The sequence below is a fragment of the Ptychodera flava genome, chromosome 5, assembly GCF_041260155.1.
Source record: "Ptychodera flava strain L36383 chromosome 5, AS_Pfla_20210202, whole genome shotgun sequence".
Lineage (NCBI taxonomy): Eukaryota > Metazoa > Hemichordata > Enteropneusta > Ptychoderidae > Ptychodera > Ptychodera flava.
The window spans coordinates 8,796,330-8,806,371 of record NC_091932.1 but is presented as its reverse complement, the minus strand read 5'-3'; the positions used below and the strand labels follow the sequence as shown (position 1 = coordinate 8,806,371).

The 10,042-nt window shown below is 37.8% G+C and overlaps 1 protein-coding gene across 1 annotated transcript; it reads right to left on the bottom strand.

Annotated features, from left to right (window-relative positions):
• Position 1: 1 nt before the first annotated feature.
• LOC139132689 (uncharacterized) lies at positions 2–9,343 on the bottom strand. Its single transcript, XM_070698956.1, has 6 exons — positions 9,257–9,343; positions 8,909–8,975; positions 4,750–4,911; positions 1,915–1,994; positions 1,515–1,698; positions 2–780 (listed from the first exon to the last, which is right to left on the bottom strand). The coding sequence occupies exons 1-6, from the start codon at positions 9,341–9,343 to the stop codon at positions 2–4; spliced, it is 1,359 nt and encodes a 452-aa protein (XP_070555057.1).
• Positions 9,344–10,042: the final 699 nt, after the last annotated feature.

Below are 10,042 nucleotides of genomic sequence, written 5' to 3'. Positions count from 1 at the left end.
ATCAGCAATAGATGTGCATAAGATGTGAAGATGGAGGGGAATATTGACCAAATGGACAATTCAGTGCAAAGCAAGGATTACTCTCGTTGCAATGACGCCATCTATCTGGTGGGAGATCATCACTGAGAAAGATGGTACTGATGCCACCATAGCGCAACACAGAGGCATTGGTTTCATCCATTGGGCCATCATCCTTACCATCAAAACGTACGACATCGGCACGAATCTTATACGTTGTATATTCAGGATCATCTTGAGTCTTAAGTATAAAGTCGTACCTTTCGCCAGCTGATATGATGACATAATCAAAATCTTCAGGGTTGAGATCAAAACCATCAGAAGTGATTACCTTCATCTTGTGATCGTCAATCGATATGCGGTACGAGTTAACGCTCATAGCTCCAATAACTCGGAAACGATATCGGTGACCTGGTTTCACAGCATAGCAAAAATATGGAGTCCGCTTCTTTGGGTCGTTTTGGTAATATCGGCCACGGCCATTAACCAGACCAGATGTAGAGGGACTTTGGCTGACCAACGGGCGTGGGCCTTCGAATCCTGAAATATCTTCGAATATAGCTTCTTCATGTCTCCAATCGGCTAATAACATGATGAATTGATCGTATTCAGGCAAAGGGTGCTCATGATACTCATTACGTATATCATGCAAATTAAAATCATAGTATTTTTGGTTTGGCTCGTCTTCCTCATACACAATTAATGGTCCAACCATACCACCTGATATTTGGTCACTAACGTGGGAGTGATACCAAAATGTTCCTGTGAAATTATAAAAACATTGAAATTAGTTTTGAAGAATTATTATTATTATTATTATTATTATTATTATTATTATTATTATTGTTGTTGTTGTTGTTGTTGTTGTTGTTGTTGTTGTTGTTGTTTGTTGTTATTAGCCATCTTCCAACAGGCATTGCCAACATACAGGATGAGGTACCCATTACCAGCTACCCCATAAAACAATTAGGAGTAAGGTGCCTCAAGGGCAAGAATAATCGTTGAAATCCATCACAATGATAAACCGTGACAGTTCCACTGTAAGGTATGTGGCATGGCCTTTGTCATAATAATATAATATTGGTAATGTTTAAAGGCCAGGATTCGTATGTTGAAGGAGTGTGATGATAACCGATTTTACTTTATTGCGGGATTTGCCACTAAGTACTACACAGTACAGTAGCAAGGTCGTGGTTAAACCTTGTTTCTTTAGATTCTCACAAGGTTCTAACTATTTAGTCATACATAAATTAGTTTAAGAGAAAGTTTGAATGTAGCCGAACTGTTGTATTCGTTTAATGCTTCGCTTGAGTTGCGTGTTCGAATCCCCTTTGAAAAAAATATTGATTGTATAATGGTCTAATCTGTTTAAACGAAACGAAGTCGAAGAAAGAGCCTTCAATCGATTGAACAATAGTAGGCGAATGACGTCTTTTTTACAGAGAAATATTCAAATGGTATTTTTACTCAGCACAATTTTTGACAGGGCAACATACCAGCCGGAATCGCGGCAAATGTGTATACATACACTCCGCCCGGCGGGATTGGACATTCTGTAATATATGGTACGCCATCTGACCAGGGAGTTCTTATCTGATAGATACCGTGCCAGTGCATCGTTGTATAGTCTTCAATCATGTTGTTATACAATGTCAAATTGACAATTGTACCATACTTAACCTGCACAGCAATAACAGTTCAATGTATAGAAAAGCGTTAAAATTTAAGCAAGCAAAATAAATCTCTTTGATTTTCATTCAATAAAAAAAATTATCAACGAAGAAAATCCCCCCAAACAATAGAAAATCCACATTTAAATGTCAAAACCTTGCTTTGTAATTACAAAAATAAATAGTGTTCTGTAACCTAAAACTGGTTTGGTAGCGGAATACTCACTCTGATTGTAGGTCCTGGTTCTTCCCCATTCAGAGCAATAACAGGACGCTTTACTCCATCACATGACAGCAAGACATTGTCTAGAATAATATGATAAACATTTCTTGAGGCATCGTTCGAAATATAACCAGAAGCGATAATTTCAACCGGCCTGCTGCTTGAATGTAGTCTTATTGACTCAAAATATAGAACAGTACTTACTGGAATCATTTGTGATATCATATTGTACTATGTATGTGATTAAATAAGGGAACATTCATTTTTAAGGGTAGGGGGATCAATAGAAAACTGCGGTGTTGACTTTTACCAAACCGTTATCAATTATCCATGATTTTGGGGTCAAATTGTACGAAGTGTTTTATGGAGTTATGGCAAAAAATCAACAGCATTGACCAAAATATACATATACAACAGAATACGAACATGGCTTCATTCTTTCTAAACAGGTGATAACAAGCAGAAAAGAGCACTTTTTTCACACAAAAAAATCAATTTGACCAAGAGAAATAAGTGTCATGTCCATTCAAACTTTTGCCTTCAGAGAACTGGCGTGTTTCGCATTATAACACATCCACTTATGCTACTGTTCTTCATGTTTATCTGCAACTGTTAGGTAAGCCGAATGTTTTGACACCTTTCACAAAACGCGTACGTGATTGGGTACAATGGCTGTTCTCACCATTTGCAATGACCCTTAGGCCTATGTACTGGTCAGGTGTTAATGTTAGACATTCTGTTGCCTAGAAATAAGTTCTAAACAAAAAATGCATTTACACAACTACAAGTTTCCTTTGAAACGCCATGGCAAGTTCATTCTCAGCGGGTTCTGCAGTAGAGGCTCTTGGTGAGGTTAACTTGTGAACGAAAGGAGTCATCAGCAGTTTATGACGCATTGTCATGACATTTTTTGTTTGAAACTCTGAGTGAATTTGAGAATTTCTCTCATACATCGTATTCACGAAATAATTTTTTATTCTCATACTCTGATAAAGTCTAAATGCCGTGATACCACTAGCCATTGCTAACCGCAAGAAATCTGGTTGCTTGCAGTATCTTGCGTAATATTTTAGTAGCATTGCCGGATGGGAAAAAAAACAATGCCTGTGAAAGGGTGAAGAAAAAGAGCGAAGTTCGTATTTCTCACTGCACCATTGCTTTCAATTTCATTATCGCTAAACTTGATCGTCATAACTTTTGCTGACAAGCTGTATACCTCGTGGCTTTTAACGAAGACTCACGATGCAATTTAATATGCTTGGCAAAGGAAAGTCCGTTTTTTGAAATAATTAGCCTAAAAAGACAACAAATTTATTCAAAACATGTCAGTTAAAAGATATGGCGTTTACCGATCTAACGTAAAGGCCAAACGGTGACTTTTTAGGTGTCATAGTTTGATAGCTGAGAAGTAATGTATACTTATAAATAAATAGTAATAGACTTGGCAAGTTGTCTCTCTAGGCTGCGTTAACGACAGCTAGCAACGTCTACATCTGTTTTTGGAAAAGCTGTCATGATTGTTCATGACATTACTTTTACAACACTGTGAATACTGCGAAAAATAGCTAAAATATTTGAAAATATGTAGTTATATGAAGTCTTTGCAAAGATGATTGGACATTGAAATTACCTAATTATATTTAAACAAGAATTTTTGTTGGAATTTTACTGACTTGATGATTCACTGCAGACAACAAAGTCTACGAGGAAACTCTGAACAATGTTTTCATATATTAAACAAGCTTAATCTGTGTATTTTTTAACACCTGATAACTGATATTAATATACTAAATTAGACTAGGGTGGTTACAAGTGCATTTGAGTGCAAGAAATTTGATTTACCATACTTTGTAGTCTATGAGGAAGTATGAATATTTTTCCCAATTCAAAATAAGCTTAACCTGTGCTTTTATACATGTTTGAAAACTGATATAAATGTGCGAGGTGAAAATAGTGTGTTTGAATGAGCAGATGTAAACAACAAATACCATATTAGAATTTCACCCAAGTGATTATTTGTACTGTTCAAAAAAGGGGTCTTTGAAAGTTCAAAGGTCAAATGAGAAATTATACATCAATTAAGATATTATTGATACGGACTGTGCCATCTTGGGGAGGGTCACTGGTGCTTTTAGGCATGAAAATTAGGGAGGGTCATTTTTTTTCTTGCAAACACTTTGGAAGGGTCATTTTCCACCAAGGGTCTTAGACTCCACACGCTTAATGAATCAAATCAGATTAATTTAGGGGTCACATTTTACAATTGATGAATTTAGGGGTCGCATTTTAGAAAATTAATTTGGACCGGGACGTTTTTATGTTTCATTTGTAGCTGATGAGTTCCACCGACCCCTGCCCCGTAATTACTATAATAATGGGTCTTTCCTTGCCTTAACTTTGCAAATCGATTCTACATTTTCACTTCAAAATGTAAATGGAGCATTGCAACTCATGAAATTGCTGTGGACTAGAGTTCTAACATGTTGTACAGATCAATTCTGTCAGCCATTATTATCTCAGAAATGCCTACGCTTTATACAGAAGATTGGACTTCTACGATAATGTTGTATTTCTCTACTCTGCGCCCTCTTCGATCAAGATTGGCAATCAAATCTGATAACTGGACACACAATGTCATATGTTTCCCATCATGTTTCAAGTGAACATTTGTTATTCAGCAGAGAAAAATGATATGCAAACGTTTGTAAAGGAGAAAGTGTCAAAATGTGAATATGCGAATGTGTTGATGACATTATGTTCCGGTTTCCATTTGGATTGCATTTACGATCTATTTTAGTGTTCTCAACTTTTAAAAATGTGTGTGCATTGTATACTTACAGAATGGTATAGCTGTACCAGTGCCAGCACAATCTGGATCGTCACTGTAACAGGCAACACACTCCACGGTGTTGCCATCTGGGTCTTCGCAATCGCTTACAATGTCCCTCCCATTGAACGTCATACAATAGTCATTTTTTACTTCAATATGGTATACACAAACTGGAGAAGAAAATTACCGAGCGTCGCGGTAAGGCAACATTGAACTCAATTTTTTAAAGCCCCAGTATTTGTAACTTTAAACAATTTTTTTCATATTTTTGATTAAAATGACATCCTCAGTATGTGAAAGTAGACCATAATTAATACTGAATCGCATGGTTTTCATGCCAAGCCCGCCTCACGATTAACAGTAAAGGAGTGAAAAATGACTTCTTGTCCGGACCAGAAGTCAGCTTTGTTGACACACGAAACGAAACGTAATCACACCACCACGCATGCTCAACCACATCTACGCAAGTTTTACTGTGGCGTCCGTAGAAACCGTACGCTCTTCGAAAAGATCTGGTCCATCGAAAAGAGACTCAGCTAAAAACGCGCGAAAGTTGGGTGAAATACCGGAAAGATATAAATATGTAAGTGTTTACAGATTGTTCCGACTATAATGAGCCGTGCAAACAAACGTCTTGAACAGCTAAACTAAAGACGGAGGCAGTCGATTGTAAGCTTCATACAAGGCACTGCACGTTGTGACCGATGGTACGGAGATCAAGTTTGCTGAATGAATTGAGAGAGAAAAACATATACGAATAAAAATTCAACACTTCACCATTGTAATCATTGAACTAGTCGTTTCTTCCATTATGGAGTATAATGAAAATTTCGTTTAAAATAAATGACAGGACTGATTGTGCTCCGTCTACTCAAACGAATTTTGTGTACGGCGAGGCTACGCTGCAGGCAACACAGCCTATCAACTTCGCATATCGTTGCCGTACGGCGTAATTGAAAACGCTCAGAAAGGAAAATTACATCTTGAATGCAGTACAAAAGTCTTACTTATTAAATTTAAAAGTATTTCAAAATAATATCGAACGTAACGGGTATCTAATCCCCACAAGGACTACAGTAGTACAATTATCGGCTAGCTGCGATGCGATGGAGCTCCAGGCATGCCATTGTCATGATTGTAAGCTTTAAGTTCGAACACAAGAGAGATCCCGGCCTCACTGCAAAGTCGTCCCCTGCGCACCCGGCCCGACAGCAAACTAACCTCTTCGTTTGATTCTGTGTTGTTTATATATTTTTGTATAAAGTTCATGATACATATATCTGACTTTCAATACTGTACAATTTGCTTAGGACTGTGATTTTGGCTGTAGTATACAGACGATCGGAGGGAGCTAAGGCAGGCCCCAAATTCGCATGGACAATGCCCGGGACAATTATAGACGCAGCTCGATGAGAAAGTCATTCACATAAACCTAAATGAAGTGATCAATACAAAACTTTTAAACATCACCGGTTCTGAAAATTTATGATCAACGGTTCTGACCTACGGATTTACACTGCGACGTTGTTTTTTGTGTGTTTGGCCGGCTACTAGTCCTGTAAGGCTGTACTACATGGAGGTAGTAGACTGTACAAGTGCAGCGGGGTCGGGCCGAGATTGGTGTGGGGCCTGCGGCAAGGTAAAATTGACAGCGTCCATTGCAGAATGCCCGCGTGTTATCCTTTCTCGTTTGGGAGGAAATTTACCGCTGTATTCAGAATGCCTTTTTACAAGTATAATAGCTCAGTAATTGATGCATCAAGAGCCAAGAGTCTGTAAATTTCTTAGCAGTAGCTCCATTGTTTTTTTCTAAATTTTCGCTGAGATACAGCCGTGCGTATACCGGTCCCGATCGCTGTTTAGGGAGCCGTCATTATTTACGATCTGGGGGTCGGAGGAATTACATTAGAAACTCCGAAATTTTGAGTCACACCCCAGCCAACCATGATGACTTTGAGTAACCCCTCTCTAACAGAAAGTTTGGCTTACCTGAGCCCATGTAACAATATGTAGATGTAAAAGCTCACCTAATAAGCAGTCTCCGACCATATAGTATTGCTAAATTTGGATGGGTAGCATGTCATTATGGTATGGTTAAATGTCCAAATGGATGTTGAGCTCAAGTCAAATAAAATATACATTTCTATGATAATATAAAGGATGAATTCACAACAGTTCAGTTTTGTCCTAGATCCTGTGCACTTATAGTGATATCTGTCGTGAACATTTCTCCATGACCCAGCCTCTCTTCCAACCCTGGTAACGACTGCAGAAAACTACTGTGTGACATCATCATCACCAGTGTTGATCCTAATCTTTACTGTCGCTGGTGCCATTGCGTACATGAACAACGATATCATTCTCATCGTCACTATATCTTCTCTTTCATAATAAGTATTGGTAGTAGTAGCACCTACTTGTAGTTTTTTTCCTTCCTTCATCTAGTTGATATTTATTTGTAATGTTAGAGTATTTTTCTTTTTATTTAATATGTATCAGAGTAAAATATATATAATCAACTAATCATTATTTCATTGAGGACAGAGTAAGACAAAGAAAAAACATTTTGAGCACCCCCTTATAACTTTCAATTTTTGAATGACCCCCCAGGTCGTAAATACTGACGGTTCCCTTACTTGCTGCCAAAGGCCATCGCATTCACCGCATTCGACTGCTTACCATACATTGCCAAACTATGTTGCTTCGATTTCGCAATCACCTTGCCGCTAAAGCGACAATCAGCTGAAATTTATTACTTCAAGTTACTCAATTTTGATAGGTATTTGCCTACAGAAGTGAGCCAAGTGTATATAGTGTCGTCTTGATTTTACATCGGTACCCGGAGTTCTGAGTGACCAACTGCAGGGTGCGCATCGGTGCACTGCCGACTGCAGTTTGAATAATCCGTATATAACGCACACTGTACCAGAATAGAATGTCAGCCTCCTCTGCCAAAGTTCTGTATCCTCTGAAACACAGTAGCAGTACGTATTTGAACGGAGAAGAACAAAATAAAACCATTCGCAGGTCATTCAGTCGGCGACCATGGGCGATTACCCAGGCAGTGTGGCGTGGCATGGCAAGGCCCCAGGAATGTTGCAGGCTCGATGATGTCATCAGTATCGGCGTTCTCGATCACGTGCACAGCCTGCAACTTGTCAACAAACCCGCGCGGCAATCCAACTCGATCGGGCAATATTTAGCGTTTGTATGTCACTACAGGAGCACAAATTTGGCTTATTTCTTTACTGAACAACATTTCACGATGGATGTAAGAGAATAATATGTAATTTCGAACATAAAACAAGGTTAAAAGTTACAAATACTGGGGCTTTAAGGAAACAAAGTTATCATAAAATTACCGAGCATTGAAACGCGCTTTATGGAATGCTATAAAATTTCTTGGTGCCCAGGGATATATCAACATATGACAAAACGAAAATATTTCAACATTTTGGTACTCGATAAATTTGAAAAATAACAGACTGTTTTGGCTTATTTTGGATAAAAATAATTAAAATATGACATATACACAATATTTTTGCATCACGATTTCTCGCATGTTATATATGTTTCTTAATATTCAATTAAACACGCCTTTCATATAACAGCTAATATGACTATAGGCTCTAAAATTTACTTGAGGTCGGAACAATTTATACATGTACCGTTTCAGATATCTTTCGATAATGTGACCGCACAGTGTTTTTCGTGGGTTATTATTTTTTTTGACTTGTTACATGATCCGCTTACAGACAAGAAAACAAAAGACCAAAATGCGTTTCCGTTTACGCGCAAGCACTCAGAAGGAAAACAAAAATAAGTTCACTTTTAAAAACTCCTTTGACAGTATATTTTCCTCACTTGCATTAAGGGGTTTTTGAACGAACATTAAATATACAGTCTACTGTGGCTAGAATAGATTGGCATTCGCGGATATGAGAAATGCAACTTATAGGCAATGCATGTGTATACAGACACTACTCGAATTCGGTCATTTCTGCCGATGTTTTGCTCGTGTAATCGAAAATGACGAAGCAGCGAACAACATGGTACCCTAAACAGGTCCCTCCTGGATTATTTTCTTAGCTTTCTCTTATTATGTTTTAAAAGATATAGTTCGAAGAATGAGCCTAATTACAAAAGCACCACACTGTATCAACTTACCTCTACGATGGTCGTCCAGTTCTGGGATATATTTAAGCTCACAATCTCCCCAGTGAAGAATACCGCCCTGTGAATTCAGAAGACAATTTGTCATTCGACACGCATTTTAAGCGTTGATAGGGAACAGATTGTCCTATTCTCACTGCACACAACCCTAAGTGCAGGGTCTCCCGTTATTTTCTCTTGACGTTACATGAAGTTGACCATAGTACTCAAATGCAGAGTGATAAAACATTGTATTTTGCTTGCTTTGCATAGCGTTTTAGCACCAAGAAGAGAAAACCAGAGTATTTCGAATATCACCGGAATTCGACTAGACCGTGCAACCTCTTACTACTCTGTTTTTACCTGTGATAGGGGAAGAAGCCCAAATATTATGAGCACAAATAATACCATGGTCAACCACATACACAAAACCTGTGCAAAGTGACTCATTCTCAGACAGCTTTTTATATTTATTTTGCTAAATATTTTCAAACACATTGATCTCAGATTCATTATTCTAGATTCAATGTACAGTACCATGAGAAAAAAACTGCCTCTATTTTTAAACATAAGATGTGAATGAAGTAAGAAAATTTATAGGTGTCATGAATATGGAAATCTGAAATGAGTTGAACAACTTATAAGGTTTAACTGCATGCTATCTTACCAATGACTATTGTTATTGATCACCCTATTATGCGTTAAATTGTTTTACTGCCAACTGCGCAGGCACATGGATAGTTTGTTTAGACTGCAGATCGCTCTGTGTGTTTGCAAAATAATATGCCAGTTTTGTTTTGCTTTATTATTTGTTAGCATTTAACTATTGAACAAAGCACATGTCACTACTGAAATAGGAATGTTCGTCAAATCTTTAAAGAGCTTTGCGCAGGCGAAGATGAAAAGATAGCTTTATCAAGCAAAACAATCATAGAAGAAATATCGACGAGCTGTCCTTAACCGCTTGTTAATAACGTCTGGACGGACTAAGAAACTGCGAAATATGTAAACGTACTGCTGTTGACTCATGTACAATCAGTAAGGCTGTAAATATTTTTGTTTCCGTGTCGGTTTATATAAAAATAATAAGCTTCCAATAAGTATTGAGCTTTATATCCCAGAAGATTTGCCGGATTCTTCAAAACATTT